Source organism: Schistocerca nitens, chromosome 2, assembly GCF_023898315.1.
Source record: "Schistocerca nitens isolate TAMUIC-IGC-003100 chromosome 2, iqSchNite1.1, whole genome shotgun sequence".
NCBI lineage: Eukaryota > Metazoa > Arthropoda > Insecta > Orthoptera > Acrididae > Schistocerca > Schistocerca nitens.
Window position 1 is genome coordinate 878,758,607 of NC_064615.1, and position 22,777 is coordinate 878,781,383.

The following is a 22,777-nucleotide window of genomic DNA, read 5'->3' on the forward strand; positions in this document are numbered from 1 at the left end:
CCGACCGATAGTGCAACCATATCGGCAGCATATTGGCGAGGCATTCGTCTTCATGGACGACAATTCGCTGCCCCATCGTGCACATCTTGTGAGTTATCCTTCAGGATCACGACATCGCTCGATTAGAGTGGCCAGCATGTTCTCCATACAAGAACCCTATCGGACATGCCTGGGATAGATTGAAAAGGACTGTTTATGGACGACGTGGCCCACCAACCACTCCTGACGGATCTACGCCGAATCGCCGTTGAGGAGTGGGACAATGTGGACAACAGTGCCTTGATGAACTTGTGGATAGTATGCCACGACGAATACAAGCATGCATCAATGCAAGAGGACGTGCTGCTAGGTATTAGAGGTACCGGTGTGTACAGCAATCTGGACCACCACTTCTGAAGGTCTCGCTGTATGGTGGTACAAAATTCTATGTGTGATTTTCATACGTAATAAAAAAAGGCGGACATGATGTTTATGTTGATCTCTATTCCAGTTTTCTGTACAGATTCCGGAACTCTCGGAACCGAGGTGATGCAAAACTTTTTTTAATGTGTCTATTTTGAAGTCCTAGCCATGCTCTACATACCTCATCAATATGAATCAAATCGGTGAGTGCAAGTATGTACGGTCCCCTCGTCAGCATATTGCTTTCTGCCTGTGACGTAGGAAACGTTCTTGCTTCCTACTGGTTTACGTGGTACGTTGCCGAAATATCGTAGAACGTATTTTGTATTTCACGTGACGAAATGCCTCCTCAGCGTGAAACAGCAGGAAGTGAAGTCACGTCAACGTTGGCTAGCTCGTCCAGTCTGCCGGCGGCTTCAGGTCGTCCTCGCATGTGTACGTGGAGCGAGCTGGACAAGTTCTGTGACATCATGATATGGAATTTCATGTCACAAGACACTCCTAAACGTGGAAGGCAGACTCGTACGCGTAAAGCCACCTTCACACAGGACGTGGCATTCAACGTACAGTGCTGATGACGTCTTTACCGTACTGTTGAATGCGGAGAAGTGACCCGGCTTCTTCATACGGTACTTCTACCACGACATGATCACATGCTACCGTACGGCGCTCTAGTTGCAAGTATCTGCTAGCGCTTGTGCAAAATACGTTGTGACCCGTGCAGAAACTCATTGCCGTTCTTAGCACTGGGAGAGTTCACCCCTCTGTTCTGAAGGGGCGGCCGCTTTGTTTGCTGATGCCTGATATTGTCAGACACAATTTTCCCGTAAATATATTTTTGTGTTTTATATATCGATATGTTATCTGGTATCAATCTTACACCAAGAAAATTAGCACTCAGTATATTAAAAGTATATGATCTGAGAAGAAGTCTACATTAGATGCAATAATTTTCATTCTTCAGTGTTGTATGCAAACAGAATATCTGTCTCCATTTATGATTTTGTTAAGTTTACTATCGATAATGGAATCTATTTTATAAAAATAACAGGAAGTTTCCATTTTTTAAACATTCAAAATTTGCAACCTTCATTATTAATTATAGGCCTGTAAATTTTCACTTAAATATTTATTTTCAGAAAGTAGTATATAATAAAGCTGGAAACAGTTTCAATAACCAAAACTGTATTCATGCTACTTAGATTTACTACCTGTTCTTGAAGGTTCTGAAACATATGTTCATAATATATATACACTCGTGTATACAATTTTTTGGGGCAAAGTGCGTCAGAGTTTGGTACTGGACTTCATGAGATTAGTCCGAATTACTCTCGGGTTGCTATCACTCAGTTTTTCATTAAGTTCTTTAAACACAATGTGAAAATGATATATTTTCTACATTGTTTATTTAAAAATTTGTTTTTAGTAATGGTGTGAAGTGCCAAACAAACACCGATTGTGAACTGAAATTGTTAATTCTTCAGACGAAGTAAATAGTAACATCCAGGATTTCATTACATAGAATACTGCGCAGTAGTAGTAGATCGCTAGACGCTGAAGCTATCTTGTAAAGGTAAGTACTTGTTTTGAATTTAATGTAATGTAACCTACAACATGAGAACATTGCGTAGCAATGTTATTACGAAGAAGTAGTACAATATATTCATTGAGGAACATATAAGATTGGTTCATTACAGGGGTAAGCTTAAGAATCAATATTTGTGTTATACTTATAGCGATAACAATAGTAACGCCAGTACTAGTAGCAGTACTGGTGTGTTATTTACATACAACATAATAGTAGTACCATTGAGATGGATATATAGGAACGCTGAAGAAGTGATCATTCTATTAGATGGAAATATTAAGAACAATCCACTCACTTAATTTACGTAAACATTTTGCTTTGATGTAACGATATTTCTGTAGACTCTCTCCCTCACAAGGCATCTATTGCGGAGTGGTGTACAGCTCTTATCCACTTTGCTGCAAGCCTTTCAGTAGGGAAACCGTTTAAACACGATTCATTAATAATCACAAACATAACAGAAGCCAGTGTTTTTGTTTACACTCCACTCTGCAGCTTAGTAAGTATTACTCACTATACTAAACCCCCTTTCACACTCTGCGGAAAATACTGGTTTTATTTGTATCCTTTGCATCAGATCCCATAAATTTTTACGAATTAAATTTTCCTTTTCCACTTGCTTGAACAGGCACATTTCCTTAATTAATTTTACAACAACAGAACTGTGTAATTCCATGGTTTTACAGGTAGGAGTCGATTTTGGCATCACCAAATAACATCAACTTATTTTCTTCCTGTGGCCACCACATTTTATTTAAAATGTCACACTGTTTCAAGAATAAATTATCACTACCAACGAAAAACCTTGCAGTTGTGCTGTCCATTAATCCTTGAAGAAGCTGGTACTTGAAATTTGTGAACAATTCAATCACTCTGTCTGAAGGTTCGAATGATCCTTGAATGTTTTAGTAGCTGAATATTCGACTTCAGCAGCTTGTGTACTCTAATGACTTTTCATGGGCAGAGAAGGCAGACTTAGTGCATATCAGTGATTGCAATGAAAATGAACCAAATGCTCAGAATTTTTGTAAGTTGTTCATCACTTGTTTTTAAGAGACACACACTCCCTCGTTCTTTACAGACAGACACTTCTCTCTCTCCTGCCTTGGCCATTCAATATGTAAGCAATAGTAATTCTCGTTAATAATGTGTCAACATGAAAATTTGTGTTTATTTTATATAATAATAATCATTATTTTCCCAGTTAACAGAACAGGCGTTGAGTTTTTGTAAGTACTTGTAATGTTTTCCGGAAAAACAGTTTGCCGACGAACAATTAGCAGCCGTTTTTTACATATCATGCAGATCTATACTGACGGTAACAAACTTTTTCAGAGCCTGCAGCTATTAATTCTCTACAAAGTCCGATAACTTGGCGCGATCAATTTGACACGCCTGCAATAATTATTATTCACGCGGTAGCGAATTATTCAGGCAGCAGACAACGGTTCGACACATTTCAGTCTCAAAATCACAATAACTACCAATATTTGTCCTTTGGCCCATTTTATTCTTCCTCTCGGACTGAAAGGGAGAGTTATTATGTCCCCTATATCGAAACAATTCAGTGCCTCCAAAACACGTGAGTTTTAAAAAGTAAGAACGGGTCGTATTCTATACATATGAGATACGCTGTTCTAAAACCGCACGCGGTCGCTTGTAATGTCTCTACATTCTTTTCTTCCCACTTTCTGCAACCTTCAGAGAAAGAGTTTTCGATTACTTCCTTTTTCCTATCATTCAAAATAGATTCGCTCTTTAAGTGAAATTTGCTCCTACCATGCTCACTAATTTTATCATTTAGCTTTTTGCTGTTGTTTGCATTGGATCCTTTAGTAAAAGTTAGCTCAATGTGCGTTTTACTGTCTTTAAGAGCACCGTGATTTTGTATTTCCTGGAACTGTTTGATAAAAGCCAGAGGCGATTTCCTTTCCGTTTTTGAAATCCGGTTTTGTCGACACATCCCCCGATTAGTGTAATACACTTGTTATTTTCAGTTACAGATATCAGTTCCAATGTTGCAGTTTTTTACTAAGAAGCTGTAGTATTAATATTCCTTGAAGTTGAAGCCTGAGATTCGAACTGGAATAAATCACTGTCATTACTTTCCGTAACTTTACGCTTTATCGTCACAAATTGAACCACGCTGACCAGGAATAGAACACTAACTCTTTCAAGAAATTGAAATGCAAGGTACAGTCGTAATGGCTGGCGCAGAACTGCTGGAAATGTGACCCTAAATACCAAGCCATTTAATGAACCTGAGAATTGTTTACGGTTTAGCTTACTTGGTATTAGCAATATGGATTCTTTCGCTTACATCTCGCTCTCGTACCGCGTACAACCCCCGTCGAACGTATTCTGCGTCTTCTATTTTCAAAGAACAGTAGTAATACATACAGTAAAAAGAAAAAAATACTTCCCTGGCAGGGAAGAAATTCTTCTTTGAGAGGCCGGGGAACTATTTAATGAGAGGGGGAAATCCCCTCATCCTCCTCCCCCCCCCGCCCCCCTTTAATTCGAAGACTGATGACAGAGCGCATCTGCGTAATAATGTTCGTTATAGTAATTTGTACTTTCGGCGTTGTACAGGCACTATCTTTCTTTAATTGTATCTGTCAATGCACACAAGACATCCTCTGTCGCCGGCCTAGGTAGCCGAGCGGTTCTAGGCGCTACAGTCTGGAGCCGCGCGGCCGCTACGGTCGCAGGTTCGAATCCTGCCTCGGGCATGGATGTGTGTGATGTCCTTAGGTTAGTTAGGTTTAAGTAGTTCTAAGTTCTAGGGGACTGATGACCTCAGAAGTTAAGTCCCATAGTGCCATCCTCTGTCCACGCATCCATGATGCTCTTTATGTACACCCAGACATCAAAACATTGCCATGTAGCTCGTTGACGTTAAAATTCACGGACCATTTGAGGACTGCTTATAGCGCAGAGAGTAATTGGCCAATGGAAGATAAACTAACTCTGAAACCAAGATTTCCTCCAATATAGTGATAATACAGAACCTCTGAGAAAAGGGACCTTGTTTTAGGGCACGTTTCTTATACAACTTTGACGAGTGATTCAGTTGCGTTCTGAAACGAAAACAATTCGCAAAGTAAGTTTAGAGAAATATGTGTAGAATCAATCAAGTGACGCTACGGTCGCAGGTTCGAATCCTGCCTCGGGCATGGATGTTTGTAATGTCCTTAGGTTAGTTAGGTTTAACTAGTTCTAAGTTCTAGGGGACTAATGACCTCAGCAGTTGAGTCCCATAGTGCTCAGAGCCATTTGAACCATTCAATCAAGTGACATTCAGTTTCGAAACTGAGCATTATTCGCTCTGTGATTGCAGAAGACGATGCAGAAGTTATCTTTAGGCCACATCTACTCGAACGTCAAAATTCAAGACGTCATAATTACTCGTAAAAAGCCATGAAACATGTTTGTTTGAGATTTCTATTCCTGACGAACTGCAGCTTCTTTTTCATCAGTCTTCCCCTACGATTTTTACCCTCTACAGTTCCCACTTCAATCATGAATGTTTTCCCTGTTGTCTGGTCCTTGTCATCTTTTTCCCTTGCTCCAAGCGTCTGAAGATTCTCGGCCACCTGGTCTCTGCACCTTATTTTCAGTCTCCCACAAGATCTTCGTCCATCGGCTTATGCTCTCGTACTTCTCTCAATCTAGCATCCTCTTCTCTTCTACAGACATGGCCGCCACATCTCAACCTCCTTGTCTTATTCATAAGACATTTTCCTAAGCTCCCTAATTTTCCTTCTACGCCATTCTCTTCCCTCAGAAACTGGTCCAAAATTCTTTCACAGGATTTTATTTCCAAAGACCTTTATCATTCTCCTGTATACCGTACTTCTCTTTTATCCTAATTTCTACCCGATATAGTAATACAGCTCTTATTATAGTTAGTATATCCTTATTATCCTTCCTCGAAAAAAAATGGATGACAGTAACTAGTTGAGTGAAGAGGCTCTGGATGTCGCTTTGATCCTCGCTTCTGTTTCTAATTTCTATGTTGTTTGCTATATTCTACAGACAGTTAAACCCATCTACTTTTTCAAACATGATTATCAATCTGAAGATTTCCCCTTTATATTAGTCCTGTAATTTCTTTCTGATCTCATGAATTTAATTCATCGTCATTTACCTCTAGACCCCTTTTTTTAAAAAAAATCCTTTCTTGGCAGGTCATCTATATTTTCAGAGATTAATTCTACATCACCTGTAAAGCTAAGTATATTAATTTTTATTCCTGTGTTAACTGCATTTTTTAACAGGCTACTCATTTTTCACCATCGTACAGTAACAATAATCACAAACACTGCGATTCTCTTCTTTTCCAGTTTCTTCACAGTCCAGAGTTCTTTGCACCCCGTACTCTGTACTGTGTAGAATGATTATTCCATTTAACAGGCCCTATAATTGTCCCATACTTTCAGTGAAGGCAGCAATGCCATCAGCAAATCTTATAATTAATGTCCTTTAACTCTGAATTATAACCAAACTATCCTATCCTCTGCTTCCACCATTGGTTATTCGAAGCATAGGTTGAACAGTAGGGGAGAAAGACTGTGTCCTTGCGTTATGTCTCTTTTATTGTGAACACTTCTTTCTTGATCTTCCACTCTTATTGTTCCCCCTCGTATCTAGTGCGTACTGAATATTATCTGTCTTTCATTACAGCGTGCACCAATTTTTCTGAAAATCTCAAACCTTTAATTCCATGTTTCATTGTCAGACACATTTCCTAGGTCGACAAATTCTGTGAAAATATTTAGATTTATCATACACCTAGCCTCCTTTACGAAGCCTCATTGGTGCCTTCATCTTTCCTAAAGCCGAAGTAATTGTCATCTAGCAGACCCATTCATCTGTAAATTACTCTTGTGATTGACTTGGGCGCATGAGCTGTTGAGCTGATTCTGCTCAGAAATCACTCCTTAGCAGATGTAGCCACTAGAGCACTGGTAAACACGCGTGAGCGATGTTCGTTCCCCGCCATCAGTTTGCACTTGATGTGGGAGCACGTTGTCGGCCGTTTCCTCATTCGTCGTCGTGGGAGTGAGTACTCTCTGACTAAAGGAAAACGTGTTAGGGAGTGTATCATGTGGCTAAGGAAACATGAACTCACAGTTTCGCCACGACGTAACACCACTAACTAATGTTAACGACGTTTCTTTCCAGAGTGAGATTCATACGAAGAAATGTCGCTGTGGCAAATCTGTCTTTGCAAAATGCTCGTGGTGTACGGAATTTCTATGTTTCGAATGTTTCTGTGATTGTTATAATCCAAGGGAAAACAACAAATTTTCCTGAAGAATAAACATAAGAGTAAAATAAGAATAAATTATAAGAATTAAGAATTGATATAAGAACAAAATATAAGAATATGAGAATTTAAAAAGATTGTGATCCCTGAAAATACCATACACATATATAATGAATAGATGACACGTATTGTCCAACCTAGCTATAATTTTACAATTAAGATAACGCCCTTGTATCCTTAACTTGAAAAGAAACATTTGTATAGTAACCTTCTACGGACGTGGATAGATAAAGGAAAGAAATAAAATAAAATAAATAAAAACAATTATCGTGTTTCGGACTTGGGACACAAAACTAGCTGTGACACTAGCCATTGTGCCACTAGTTGCGGCGAGGTTCTCTCACACTAAAAGGCATCTAAACTACGTCGAAAACTTTGACAGTCATTTTCTCAGAAATGGTAGAATACCGCCGGCCGGGGTGGCCGAGCGGTTCTAGGCGCTACACTCTGGAACCGCGCGACCGCTACGGTCGCAGGTTCGAATCCTGCCTCGGCCATGGATGTAGGTGATGTCTTTAGGTTAGTTAGGTTTAAGTAGTTCTAAGTTCTAGGGGACTGATGACCTCAGCAGTTAAGTCCCATAGTGCTCACAGCCATTTGAACCATTTGGTCGAATATCTACTGATAAGCCGACAGGCGTGTTATTTTGGCTCCTGTTCCACTATCAGAATTTCTAGGAAGTCGGGTTATGGCACTTCCGTGTTCTCCTCGTGAGTCACTAGGAGAGTCAACATCGATCATATTCGGTTACTTCCGTCAAGCTTCGCGAAGTGTATTCGCGCTCTGTCGCACACAGGGCTCTTACCTACCTGGCCACCAGCAGCCGTGCGTCGCGGACTTCGGCGAGCGTCAGCCGGGCGCACTCGCGGTGCGAGCCCAGGAGCAAGTTCAGCTGCGTCACCACGAAGGTCGCTGCGCGCACCGCCTCCTGGCTGTCTGTGGATACCGGGCGACTCTCCTGGCACGTGCACCTGCACACAACCACCGTATTTGCTGGCGACGCCTATACTAAAAATTGTGGTGATATGACTGTTTTTGTTTTCACGGCTTGTTTTTAGGGACGTGGAAAATATATCGATAATGTATCCATTTTACTGCCTTCTGAGCTCCGTGCATATGGTTTATATTATTTTAATAAATACAGCAACCAGCCATTTTTTATGTATTTGCATTTAAGCTAATAGGCGTTTCGGGCTTTCACTCATCTTCAGTCAACATAATACATATTCGAAGTTTATTCAGTACATACTCACAACGTAGACAGCAAATTTAATACTGCAGTCGCCCTGTGCAAAACAATAATTTAGTTAAATTACTAAAATTCGTGAGTTGCATGTTTACGATGTACTGCTGTTTACGTGTATTTACTTTCTACCCCGCTTGTTGTTATGCCGATTTCCGCCCTTATGGATGTGGCAGAAAGGTTTTTCTTTGCTTCTGTTTTGCACAAAACTCACCAGTATCCGCCATGTTGCCGACTGCCTTCTTTGTTTACATCCTAAAATACATCTATGGTCAAAGATTACAGTTTGCTTACGGGTTATGTTATGGTTGAAGTTGTATTTTGCTTACAGTTTCTGTACGACTAAAAATAAGTAAAACTGTTTGACATGAATGTGCTGAATACGTTAATGGTTGCTAAATAAGTGGGTTAGTGATTGTTTATGTTATATGGTGTAATATAACAAATGAAAATAATGTAGTACATTTTGTATAGAGGAATTAATATTACTATTTTCTTTCCTTTTTCCTCTCATAGTTGGAAAGATATTTATAAACAACAAAGACAGAACAACAAGTTTACGTGAAGTAGAACCGTTTAATGTGCCAGATGGATTCACACTGGTTAATGTTTTCTCATAACTCAGTGTGAGCCCATCTCATGGCTGTGATTAGAGTGTGGTTATGCAAGCTTATTATGAGCATTTCTTACAAAAATGACTAAACATAGCTACCAACATAATGTGTCTAATGATCTCAAGAATTTAGTCATATAACCGCACACAAAGCACAACCATGAAAAAAAAAACAAAAAAAAATCTGATGTGAGCCAATCCAGTGCATAAAATAGTTCTGCATAGTGTTAATCTGTTGTCCTGTCTTTATTGTTTATAAATGTCGATTACAACTGTGAAAGAGAAAGAAAAGGAATAAGAAAAGAAAGTAATGTTAATTCTTCTACATAAAATGTACTACATTATTTTTATTTATTATAAAATACCATATAACCTAAGCACTCACCAATACACTTTTTTAATAACCACGTAGAATTATCAGCACTCTGACATTAAAAAATTTCAGATATTTTAAGACACACAGAAACAGTAAGCATAATATAACTTTGACCATAGCAGGACCTGTAAACAAAATGTAAGTGTTGACCACAGAGGTATTTTCCCGACGTAAATAAAGACGTCAGTCGACAACATGGCGGATTCTGTGCTGTTTTTGTGCAAAACAGAGGTAAAAAAAGTGTTTATCCCACGTCCATCAGTCGTATTGCCCCAATACTACTCAGTGCAAAAAACCGTACATAAATTCTCATGTTTTGTAAAAATAAAACTGAACACAATATCGTTCGATACAATTATTTAGAGAGAGAAAGTTTTATATTTAAGAAGAAAATACCTTTGAAAACAATAGAAATATGATTTTTCAATATACTTTCTCGCCTAATGTCCTTTTAACCTAGGGAACATGTGATAGTCACTGGGCGCCAAGACAGGACTATAGGGTGGGTGGGTGATTGTGTTCCACTGAAACTGTTGCAGGAGAGCAACGGTTTGCCGAGCGATGTGTGGGTGAGCGTTGTCATGGAGAATGTGTACACCCTTGCTCGATATTCCTCTTCTCCGGTTCTGAATAGACCGTTTGAGATTTTTCAGAGTCTCACAGTAACTGTGAGCGTTAATTGTGATCCCAGTGGGCATAAAGTGGACCAAAAATACCCCTTTGCGATCCCAAAAAACGGTTGTCATGATTTTACCGGCAGACTGTGTTTTTTTTTTTAATTTCCGCGGCTTTGGCGAAGAAGAATGCCGCCACTGGCGTGATTGTTGCTTGGTCTCAGGTGTAAAGTGGTGTGCCCAGGTTTCGTCACCCGTGACAATTGAGTCCAGAAAGTTGTCCCTGTTCGGCTGCAAGGTGGTCCTCAGTCAGCATGCGTGGCACCCATCTTGCGCACACCTTCCGGTAGTTCAATGTTTCCGTTAAAATTCTGTGAATAGTGCTTCGGGAAACCTCAGGAACCAACGTGCAGAGATCATCCAGGGTGACCCGCCGAGCCGGCCGTTGTGGCCAAGCGGTTCTAGGTGCTACAGTCTGGAACCGCGCGACCGCTACGGTCGCAGGTTCGAATCCTACCTCGAGCATGGATGTGTGTGATGTCCTTAGGTTAGTTAGGTTTAAGTAGTTCTGAGTTCTAGGGGAGTGATGACCTCAGAAATTAAGTCCCATAGTGCTCAGAGCCATTTGAACCATTTGATCCGTCGATCTCCACGCATGCTTTGCTCAACCTTCAACACTGTCTGCTCAGAAATTGACGGTCTCCCGCTCCTTTGTTCGTCATAAATTTCGGTCCGACAATCTGCAAACTCTCTACACCACTTACGAACATTTTTGACTTTCATGCCCGACTCACCATACACTTCCGTAAATTGGCGATGGATTTCAATCGGCGCAGTGCCCTTGGTTCGTTCAAAAACCAAATAACTGCCCGCAGTTCGGACTTGGCGGTAACATCCTACGGGAGCTCCACTCTCAACAGCTGCCAAGCCAAGACTGATTTTCTCAGCGCGGCGTGCGCATGTTTACACACAGCGAGTGAAGCACTCTTCGTAACAGTGTGACCAACTGCACACAAACAGAGTTTTGTACTTACAAAAAAATAGGAGACCTAACTTTTGGGATTACCCTCGTATAATTCCAGTGTGGTTATGGGGTCATACTGACCCAACTGGCACTGAAGAAAAAAAAAACACTCCGTCTACAGGCGACAAGTGGCCCATCGGGACCATCCGACCGCCGTGTCATCCTCAGAGGAGGATGCGGATAGGAGGGGCGTGGGGTGAGCACACTGCTCTCCGGCTGTTATGGTGGTATTCTTGACCGAAGCCGCTACTATTCGGTCGAGTAGCTCCTCAATTGGCTTCACGAGGCTGAGTGCACGCCGAAAAATGGTAACAGCGCATGGCGGCCTGGATGGTCACCCATCCAAGTGCCGACCACGCCCGACAGCGCTTAACTTCGGTAATCTCACGGGAACCGGTGTATCCCAAGTGGCACTAGGAGGGTTCAGTATGTGAGTAGAGCGGAAGTAAACACGGATTGGATGGTTAGCAGCCAGTGAGACGAAGCTCACCAGTGTGGCTCGACGCCGGCGGAGGCGCAGGTCCTGGCGGCGGGTAGCTCCGTGAAGAGGCTGAGTCCTCGCGCCGCCTGCTGCGAGGAGTCGGCGGAGGCGGCCGCTTCGGCGGCGGCGCGGCTGCGCACGCGCAGGGAGTCTGCGTCGAGCCCGCGCGGCGCGTGCGCCACGTCGAGCAGCGTGCGGTGCAGGTCGAAGGGCGTGCTGAGGCGGCGCGCGTTGCGCCGCAGGTTGGCCGCCGCCGCCGGGTAGCGCTGCTGGAAGCCCGCCGGCAGCAGCACCGACAGCATCGGCAGGCGCTCCTCCAGGCGGCCCTGGTACGTCTCACGGATCGCGCCCCACCGAATGCCGTGGTCGCTCATCACCACCACTATCTGCGCGCACGCCCAACACTCGTAAATGCAAAGCAGTGCCGGCAAAACTTGTGCAGTGATATCAAAGCTACATCAAAGAAAATCTTCGTCATTCCCACCACCTCCCGCAGCCCAAGGGCCGTAGTTAATATCTACGAAGATTGTTCAATAAGTAATGCAATACATTTCTTTCCCTGTCAGTTTCGGTTGAAAAAAAGTGGGATTTCTTGTGGGACATCCTGGAATATTCCCGCTTCAGCCCCTATAGTTACAAGAAGTTCCCATAGGTGGCGGCGCCACGTAACCTTCAAAATGACGTCTGTAATGGAGGTGCGTTCAGAACACAGAATTGTCATTGAGTTTGCTTTGGTGGAAAACCAGAGCACTGCAAATATTCAGAATGTCTACGGAGAGTTGTCAATGAACAAAAGTGCTGTGAGTCGCCGGGCGAGGAGTCTGTCATCATCGCTACAACGTCATGCAGACCTTGAAACTTCTTCATTTAAATGTGTGTGTCCGTACTTAAATTGACTGAACATCTTATCCTCAGCGTCTTCTTCCCCTCCCTCACCATTACCTGTGCCACCATCTATGTCCACTCCACTGCTCCTCTTCCTTATGACTTCATCTCGCACATTGACCACACCTTCTCCACCTATGTGATTGCACTCCTGCCGCCCTTCGGCGGTGGCATCAGTTCCTCTCCACAATCCAGGGTGACCTTGTTCCCCTTCCCCAGCACACTCGACCCGAAAGTGCCACCACCTCAGGTGTTGTCACTGCCTCCGCCAACCTCCTTGGGCGTATCGCCGTCGCCGTCGCCGTCCTTGACCCCACAGGTAGCGATCACCTCCCCGTCCTTCTCACCATAACGTCTGCTCACAGCCCCCCTACAGCTCCGCACCCTGCACCCCCTCCTAAGACTGTCCATGACTACCACCGTGCCAACTGGGATGCCTACCAGGATTCGATCTCCACCCAGCTGGAAAGCCACCCTCTTACCTATCGCCATCCTGACGACATCATCCACGCCTCGTCCTTCCTTCAGAAGGTAATTACTGACGCCGTGGAGGCCCATGTTCCTACTAAAACCATCCACCCCCACTGTCCTACTCTCCCTCGACGGGCTGTCCTCCTCCTCCGTGAATCCCGCCACCTCTATCGCTCCTTCCTGTGCACTCGTGACAGGGATACACTCCAGCGCCACCGGCAAATACAGCGACACGTACGGAACCTTATTACAGCAGCGAAACGCCGAGACTGGCGCCAGACCTGCATACGACTAAACGCCACCCTCCCTATCAACTCCTCCAAGTACTGGTCTGCCTTGCATCGCCTTACTGGTTCCCTTTCCACTCCCCACTACCCCCTTCTCCATAACGATCGCCCCATTCCTGACAACCTCAGTAAGGCCAACCACTTCGCTTCCCACCTTTCCGAGGTCTTCTCCATCCCAGATGATCCCCACTTTGATTATTCTCTTTTCCCCACCATTATGGAACGTGCCGATACCTCGGTTGCTCCACTTGCTCCTAGTCTGCAGTACTTGCGGCAGTTGCCTCCCCTCCGACATAAACACTCCCATCACAGCACAAGACATTAAACTTATCCTCCGGTCCAAACGCAACACAGCCCCTGGTCACGACTGTGTCACCTACCGCCACCTTCGAGAAAGCCCCTTTCCTTCCTGACTGTCCTCGCCCATCTCTATAACGTCATCCTCTCTACTGGCTTCTACCCTGACCTGTGGAAGTCCTCCCACATCCTCTTATTCCTCAAACTCAACAAGCCCCCTTCTGCCGCCTCTTCCTATCGTCCCATCTGCCTCACCTCTGTCTTCAGTAAGGTCTTCGAATCCACCCCCTCTCACCGTATCCATCAGCACTTTACTCAACACCACCTCCTCCCCTTTATCCAGTGTGGCTTACGACCCTTCTTCTCCGCTGAAGACCAACTCCTTAACATTCTGTCCCTCCAGCTCAACTCGCATTGCTCTGCCATTTTTGTTTCCCTTGACCTCCAAAATGCCTATGACCGTGTATGGCATCCCAGTTTCCTCTTTAAACTCCAAAAACTCCAAACCTACGCCCTGCCTATCAATTTTGTCCATCTGGTCACCTCCTTCCTCTCGCACCATCCTTCCTATGTCACCCTCCACAACACCAACTCCTGTATCTTCTATCCCACTGCTGGCGTCCCCCAGGGCTCTGTCCTCTCCCCTCTCCTGCCCAAGCCTCCCCCACCAGTCCACCTTCTCCAGTATGCTGATGACACTGCCTTCCTGGCTCTCTATCCTACCCTTCAACAGTCCCAATGTACCCTCCAAACCCACCTTAACCAGTTCACCACTTGGTGTAACCAGTGGTTCCTCCGTCTCAACCCGCACCACCCACTCCTTTCGTCTCCATGATTTCTGCCTCACCCTTTATGGTCGTCCCATCCAGCTCACCCCCACCCTGAGATACCATAGCCTCACCCTTGACCGACACCTCTCCTGGACCCCTCATCTCCAGACCGTCCAGCAGAAAGCCCATTCCCGCCTCCGACTTCTGAAACTCCTGTCTGGCCGGACATGGGGATTGCATCCTTCTACCATCCTCCACACCTACAAATCCCTCATCCCTCCTACACTCTGTTATGCCAGCGTTGCCTGGATCTCCGCACCCACCCGCTTTTACAAGGCCCTCCAAATCCTTGAACGCCATGCGCTCCACCTTGCCTTCCGTATCCGCCTTCCTTCCCCCACAGGGCTCCTGTATGAAGTGATCCCCTTCCCCCACTTCCTCCTGTTCCTCCAACATCTCTGCATCCTTTACATTGTCTGCAGGCTTGATCCCCCCCACCCTCTCGTTTCCTCTTTCCTCTCCACACCCCACCTGCTGCTGCGCCTCTATCGCTGTATTGCTCCCTCTCTCAACCTCCACACCCTTCATCTCCTCCATCAGGTCAATTTCCAGCGCCTCCCCCTCCCGGATGACGAACTTCGCCGTGACATCTACCCTTCCTCCCAACTATAACCTGGCCTTGTTTCCCCCCCCCCTCCCCAGGGCCCCCTTTTTCCTCTCCCCTCCTTCTCCCAGAGCGGATTTTCCTCCTTCCCCCCCCCCCCCCGAGTCTCTGCACCCAATCCTTGCCTCTTTCCTTCCCACATCCCTCCCTACCTGACCCTCTTCAGCGCGCCCCCCACCCATCTCCCCCCTCTCCTCCCCTCTCTCCCTCCCTCCCTTCTTCCAGTCTCCCTCATCTCCTTGCACCTGGCAGATCGTTTTGATCATCATCAGTGTGCCACATCAGTATTGTGTTTAGTGCTGTTTCTCCTGTGCGTCAAGAGGTGTGATTTTAATTGTGTGCTGCCTTGAGGTTCGCTGTCAGTGTTTGTTATGTGCTACGCCATCCGTCGATACTTTTATGCTCCGGTCGTACTGTGCCTTGTGTTCTTTTAATTGTCGCAGTGTGTGGTTTTTTTGTGTGCGCTACTTTTTTTTATGGATTTTATCTCCATTTTACAGTCGCCTTTTGTTTTGTCTATTGCCTTCCATTATGTTCCCCCTTTTTTATACCTATGTCCACCATAGTCTCTCCTTTGTATATTTTTGACTGTCTTCTATTGTTTGTTCTGTCTTTCGGCTGAAGAGCAGCGCATATGCTGGTGCCAGCCCACCCCGATGGGGAATTGAAATACAATAAAGGAAAATACTTAAATTGCTGAATGACTGAGAAAATGAAACTTCTACGTTATTTGATTCTGAAATAGCTGAGTAAAAGTGAATGTACTGAGCCTACTTTCTCTTTACTTTTTTTTAATCAAGTCAACGCAATCTGACTGCTGAAAAAAGGGTAACCTGACTTCAAATAATTAATTCAAAAGAATGGCCCTGACTGAAGAGAAATCCTAACAATGATCTATACATTTTATTAAGCACTTACCTCACAATAGTCTTCATTACACGAACTACTGCAATACAGCGAGCGTCAATACTGCCAGCGAAATAAAAAATTCTAACTACTAAAGCCACTAACAACTAATAGGCATGTGGTTAGCAAAGGAAAAATTTTGTTGCAAACCAAATTATGTATTTTTTACCTTAATAATGTGACATCCAATTCAGGCACGAACATAAATCGTCATTGACATCTAGTACAAAGGTATATAATCACGAATAATATTCAATCTCCAAGTCGAACATGTACAGATCGTTAGCCTACGCTAACACTTCAGACCTCTACCCTCCATCAATGCTAACTTCTCACATCTAACATCCACCACTGCTGGCCGTTGACCTCCAACTGCTCAACAGTACTTCCGTCACTGCTGGCGACTAACTTCCAAATGCCCAACACTACTGGCGATTAACTTCCAACAACGAGTCCAACCAGCCACAGAGTCTCTTACAAAGAAACCGCAGTCAGATCCAATGCAAAGCTCTACACAGAGCTGCCAACACAGAACAGCCCACTTACAATCTGCCCGATCTCGCGCGTGCCGGCCGGCCGCACACAGCTCTGACCCCTCCAGTGTTGGAAACTGAAGAGCGACTCCAGTGTTTACGTCCAAACGAACTTCTCCTTCTCCATGACAACTCTAGACGTCACACAAATTGTGCAGTCGAAAGGAGTTCACAAAACTTCATTGGACTGTTCTTCCTCATCCAAACTACAGCTCGGATCTCGCACCTTCCTACTTCCATCAGTTCGGCCTAATGAAGGATGCACTCCGCGAGAAGCAGTACGTGGATCATGGGGAGTTTACTTATACGGCAAAATTTTGGCTCCGACGTCGACCAGTAGAATAGTACTATGCGAGCATACAGGCCCTCCCAGAAAGGTGGCTTAAAGAAGTAGCACTGAACGGAGATTATGATGAAAAATTGGGTTTGGCAGCCAAAAGAGTCGGTAATAATATGGTATACTGGAATCCTGAATAAAAGTAACCTGTTTTCAGGAAAACATTTGTTGCATTACTCATTGAACCCACTCGTCTAAATGGCATGTAACAGATGACTTTTGCTATTTGGGCTAAATTTAGGGTCTGTAGATCCCTAGGGTGACTAATCTCTAAAAATAGTTTCTTTTTCGCAATTTTCGAATCAAAAATCTATACTAGACATGGTATTGCGATAACTACCTTGCTTTGGTTGAAAGCTTCTGTTGGCGTTTTCTTCGTGTTTGCGAATTATACTAGGGATTTCTAAAACTCCAGAAAACACAATGTATTTCTCTTTTCTATTTCCCCAAACATGTTGCAACTCCTAAATACCATTTTCTGTGCATCTACATTTATTACTGTACAAAAGTATTGTACAAAGTGGATGGTTTTTTACTATTGTAGTCCTAAAAACAGTAACACGTGCGTCTTTTTTCGTTTTGATTGCTCACCTGAAACTATACGAATTGTGAAGGGACAATTATGCAGGTCAGCTTGCATTTATGGCTTTTTACGGTTTGACAGCATGTTGTCTGCAAAGTAGTCAGAAGGCTTTGCTTGAAGAGTTATTAATTTTGAAAATACTTCTTCGAGAGTCAGACTGATGTGCATCTTCGCGGTGCTTTCCTTTTTTATCCTTTTTTTCCATATCTTGTACCCTTCTCTCCCACCTTATATATATTTATTCAGCATTTTGCTTCTACCGTATGTGGCGATAATTGTGAAAGTTTTTTGTGTGTTTTTGGATGAGTCTGCTGGGACAGAACTTATTTGATGTGGAACTTATTTGATGTGTGTGAGCACGCACGCACACTTGTGTGTGTGTGTGAGAGAGAGAGAGAGTGGGGAGAGAGAGAGAGAGAGAGAGAGAAATGGGGGCGGGAAGGGGTTGATCAGCAGGTGTTTTGTATAATAGGGGATGTTTAATACAGGCTATACAGGCTTTCAGGAAATTTCTTGGTGTAGTTCATTAAGAGTTACAAATAATGTTTTTTTGCATAGTGTTGTCTAATAGTTCAGAACTTTCGTTCCTTCTGTTACTGCTTTTGTATGTGGTAGTTCTCCTTTACTGCAAGTTTTCCGCAAAGACTGTTGCATTCTCTGAGGATCTCGAGATTTGTTTCAATAGGCAATTTGAAAATAGTAAAACACACATGAACTCTGTATAAAATTTTACAGCAATAAATCAAGACCCATAGAAAATGTAGTATTAACAAGACGCTGAGTTTAAAAACACAAATTTGAAAATTTATAATGCATCATATAAGGTTTATTATCAAATAAAATGTAAAATTTTACTATTCAATTTATGGTTTATTGAACTGATACGATGAAAAATGAAAAGAATTGAATTCATTAAGATGTTAAATAAGATCTATTAACATCGCTGTGGACAAATGGTTCAAATGGCTCTGAGCACTATGCGACTTAACTTATGAGGTCATCAGTCACCTAACTAACCTAAGGACATCACACACATCCATGCCCAAGGCAGGATTCGAACCTGCGACCGTAGCGGTCGCTCGGCTCCAGACTGTAGCGCCTAGAACCGCACGGACACTTCGGCCGGCCGCTGTGGACACATATATTTTTTAAAGAAATAAAAAAGTTGATACTTCTGTCCATGCAAAAACTAGTAATTTAATTTTAAAAATGGCATTCTAACTATAATCAAACGTGTATGTTAGGCAAATGCAAGATAGCAAACAGTATGAATCAACAAAATAAATTTCGTCAGTATTATATTAAAATTCAACACTTTCTCAAGTTATTAATCATCCTTAAAAGTTTACTTTTAAATAGGTTATTGGCTAATTGGTTTGCGCCTTCACTTCTGAAGCTGTTTATGATATCTATGTACGTACGTAAGTACTCACAAAATATGGCTTTCAATAATAGGTGAAACTATTACATTGACCCTGTCTTCTAACACAGAGATTTGAAGCCTCTATTTCAACAAATTCAATTTTGACAATGACCTTTTTCCACTGCTGTGTCTGATCATAAATGACAGGAACATTTCGATGTGGGGAAAATCGTGTTTGACGTTTCAAGGATTCTGGTTTCGAACTAATTACGTATGGACAAAACCGTCTTTCTGCGAAATCGAACTCTTTTCAGAGTGCCATAACACCGTTAACCATTCTTTTATGAGTCTGTGCAGTTTTACCAAATGAAATCCTGCAAACGTGACCGGGCGCCATTGCGAATTTGACGCGAGAGGGGTGCAGGGATGGAGAGAATTTATGTGTCCACCGAAAAGCCCATAGGAAATAGTCATCTACGAGTATAAGGGAGTCTGCTTCAAAGTATAAGAGACGATTAAAATTTTTCCGTTTGAGGGCATTGGTGCGCCGGGCGGTGTGGCCGAGCGGTTCTAGGCGCTTCAGTCTGGAACCGCGCGACCTCTACGGTCGTAGGTTCGAATCCTGCCTCGGGCATGGATGTGTGTGATGTCCATAGGTTAGTTAGGTTTAAGTAGTTCTAAGTTCTAGGGGACTGATGGCCTCAGCAGTTAAGTCCCATAGTGCTCAGAGCCATTTTTTGAGGGCGTTGGTGCAGCGTATATGCAATGTAACGCGTCTCCGGTACAGGTATATCACCACCGACATGTGTGACATTTTTGTCTTTCCGACGTGCGTCCGGTAAATGCGGAAACGCGAACTATGGCGACCAAGGTCCTGTTATTCTTTACTTGGTTGTCGAAGGACAAACACCGGTAGACATCGATCGGAGAATAAAGAATTTGTTTGAAGCAGCATGTCTGTCGAAAACCCCCTTATTTAATGATGCGAGAAGAAGCAGTGCTGCTGTATGGTACCACAAGTCGCCATATCGCAAGGACCGTAACGCAGGAGTTACGCCAACTCGAGTGGTAGTGGAAGAGAATCGAGCACTCGCCTTTTAGTCCTGATATTCCCCATGCGATTATCACGTCTTAGGTCACATAAGAAAAAGCTTTCAGATGTCGACGATTTCTGTCGGACTACGATGTGCAGCAGGCAGTTACGGACTGCTTCACGCAGCCTAACAACGGTATTTCACCAATGGGTATCTCCAACCCGCTGCGTCGTGGGATGATTGCCTCAACTCTCACGACTATTTTGCCTGATCTGCATACTGATTCTGGACTGTAGTTTTTGATCACCTCTTATTTTAAACCAAGCCTTTTTTATGTGACTACTTACACTTTCCCGACATATTAACCAATAATTTATTGTCGGGTCTGCAAATGGGTTATACAATCGTCTTGAAATAATATTACAACTGTCCATCTAGTCACCTTCTTCAGGTGACGACAGCCACGCAGGGTAGCCGCGCGGTCTGGGGCGCCTTGCCACGGTTCGCGTGGCTTCCCCCGTCGGAGTTCCAAGTGCCTCCTCGGGCATGGGTGTGTTTGTGTGGTGTCCTTAGCGTAAGTTGAAGTGTCTTGTGACAGCCAGAGCGAGAGCACCAGCAGCAGCGAGTACTGTTTGTATAAAGCGTTTATTTTGCATTTTGTTTACGACCTTCCACTAAGGAAGGGATTCTATTAGTGTTCATCTGCTCTGCATAGTAACTAACAGTTCTTGACAAAACTTTACGTAGTTTTCGTGTTAGATTTCTTAGTGTTTTCTTGATCGTTTAGAACAGAAAGCGCCCTAAAACCGTCTTTTGTTTGTTTCGCGGCCGTTAGCCACTAGTCACTTGAATCAGCAGTTGTCTTGTGATAGCCAGAGCGAGAGCACCAGCAGCAGCGAGTACTGTTTGTATAAAGCGTTTATTTTGCATTTTGTTTACGACCTTCCGCTAAGGAAGGGATTCTATTTGTGTTTATCTGCTCTGCATAGAAACTAACAGTTCTTGATCGTTAGGAGAGAAATTTATTTTGTACTTATTTGCTGCGCTTAGCTTTTAAATAGTTTTTCTGGGAAAACCTAGCGTAGTTTTCGCGTCTCGTATTTCAGTGAGCGTTTCTTGATTATCAGAGTAGCTCATCAGAAGATTATCTTGGGAATTTGTCACCGTATAGAGTAGGGTAAACATAGTCATGTGTAGGGACTGTGGTTGTTGTGAGCGGACGCAAGGAGAATTGGCCACTCTTCGGGGGCAGGTGGAGGCTTTGTCTGTTAGGCTCATCGAGCTCGAGGCGCAGGCGTCGGCTCGTAGTGGCGTTGGGGCAACTGTGGTGAGACCTATGCCTACTTCGGTGGCCTTGGAATCACATGGAACCCCTGATGTCGCTGCGTCTTCCGGCAGTGAGCATCTTACCGGTCAGCCATCACTCCAGGGTGAATGGCGGACAGTGGTGGGCTCGCGCGTGCCTGGCCGAAAGGCGAAGGTGGGATCTGGCCGCGTGGCAGCTGCCTTACCCCTTTCCAACAGGTACGGGCTGCTTCCTAGTGGTGATGACATCGTTTCCGAGCCACCACAGGATGCCTCGCCTGTTGGGCCAGTGGCCGATTCTCTGGCAAGGTCCCGACAGTCACAGAGGGTGGGCCTATTAGTTATAGGGAGCTCCAACGTTAGGCGGGTTATGGAGCCCCTCAGGAAAATAGCGGGTAGGTCGGGGAAGAATGCCAGTGTGCACTCGGTGTGCTTGCCGGGGGGTCTCGTCCGTAATGTGGAGGAGGCCCTTCCGGCAGCTATTGAACGCAATGGGTGTGACCGGCTGCAGATAGTAGCACATGTCGGAACGAATGACGCCTGCCGCTTGGGTTCTGAGGCCATCCTTGGTTCCTTCCGGCGGCTGGCTGATTTGGTGAAGACAACCAGCATCGCACGCGGAGTGCAAGCTGAGCTTAATATCTGCAGCATAGTGCCCAGAGTCGATCGCGGTCCTCTGGTTTGGAGCCGTGTGGAGTGTCTAAACCAGAGGCTCAGACGACTCTGCGACTATAATGGTTGCAAATTCATCGACCTCCGTTATTGGGTGGAGAACTGTAGGGCCCCCCTAGACAGGTCAGGCGTGCACTACACACCGGAAGCAGCTACTAGGGTAGCAGAGTACGTGTGGCGTGCACACGGGGGTTTTTTAGGTTAGAGGGACCCCCCCTTGGGCGAAACGATAAAATACCTGACGGCTTACCAGAGAGAACATCATCATCGTTGATAAAGAACGTCCGTCCTCAGAGACCAAAACCAGGAAAAGTTAACGTAATATTGGTAAACTGCAGGAGTATCCAGGGCAAGGTTCCTGAATTAGTATCGCTTATTGAAGGAAATAGTGCGCATATAGTATTAGGAACGGAAAGTTGGTTAAAACCGGAAGTGAACAGTAACGAAATCCTAGACACATAATGGAATATATACCGCAAGGATAGGATAAACGCCAATGGTGGAGGAGTATTTATAGCAGTAAAGAATTCAATAATATCCAGTGAAGTTATTAGCGAATGCGAATGTGAAATAATCTGGGTTAAGTTAAGTATCAAAGGTGGGTCAGATATGATAGTCGGATGCTTCTATAGACCACCTGCATCAGCAACCGTAGTAGTTGAGCGCCTCAGAGAGAACCTGCAGAACGTCGTGAAGAAGTTTCGTGATCATACTATTGTAATAGGGGGAGACTTCAATCTACCAGGTATAGAATGGGATAGTCACACAATCAGAACTGGAGCCAGGGACAGAGACTCTTGTGACATTATCCTGACTGCCTTGTCCGAGAATTACTTCGAGCAGATAGTTAGAGAACCAACTCGTGAAGCTAACGTTTTAGACCTCATAGCAACAAATAGACCGGAACTTTTCGACTCCGTGAATGTAGAAGAGGGTATCAGTGATCATAAGTCAGTGGTTGCAACAATGACTACAATTGTAATAAGAAATGCCAAGA

General features: G+C 44.2%; 1 protein-coding gene across 8 annotated transcripts in view; it reads right to left on the reverse strand.

Annotated features, from left to right (window-relative positions):
• The window catches only part of LOC126237173 (uncharacterized), a 753,602-nt gene that overhangs the window by 13,425 nt on the left and 717,400 nt on the right, over positions 1–22,777 (reverse strand). For all 8 annotated transcript variants that reach the window (XM_049947036.1, XM_049947037.1, XM_049947038.1 and 5 more), the window contains 2 exons: positions 11,683–12,059; positions 8,132–8,293 (listed from right to left, as the gene is read on the reverse strand). In XM_049947036.1, coding sequence (XP_049802993.1) covers positions 8,132–8,293; positions 11,683–12,059 — 539 coding nt within the window. The remainder of the gene's footprint in view (positions 1–8,131; positions 8,294–11,682; positions 12,060–22,777) is intronic.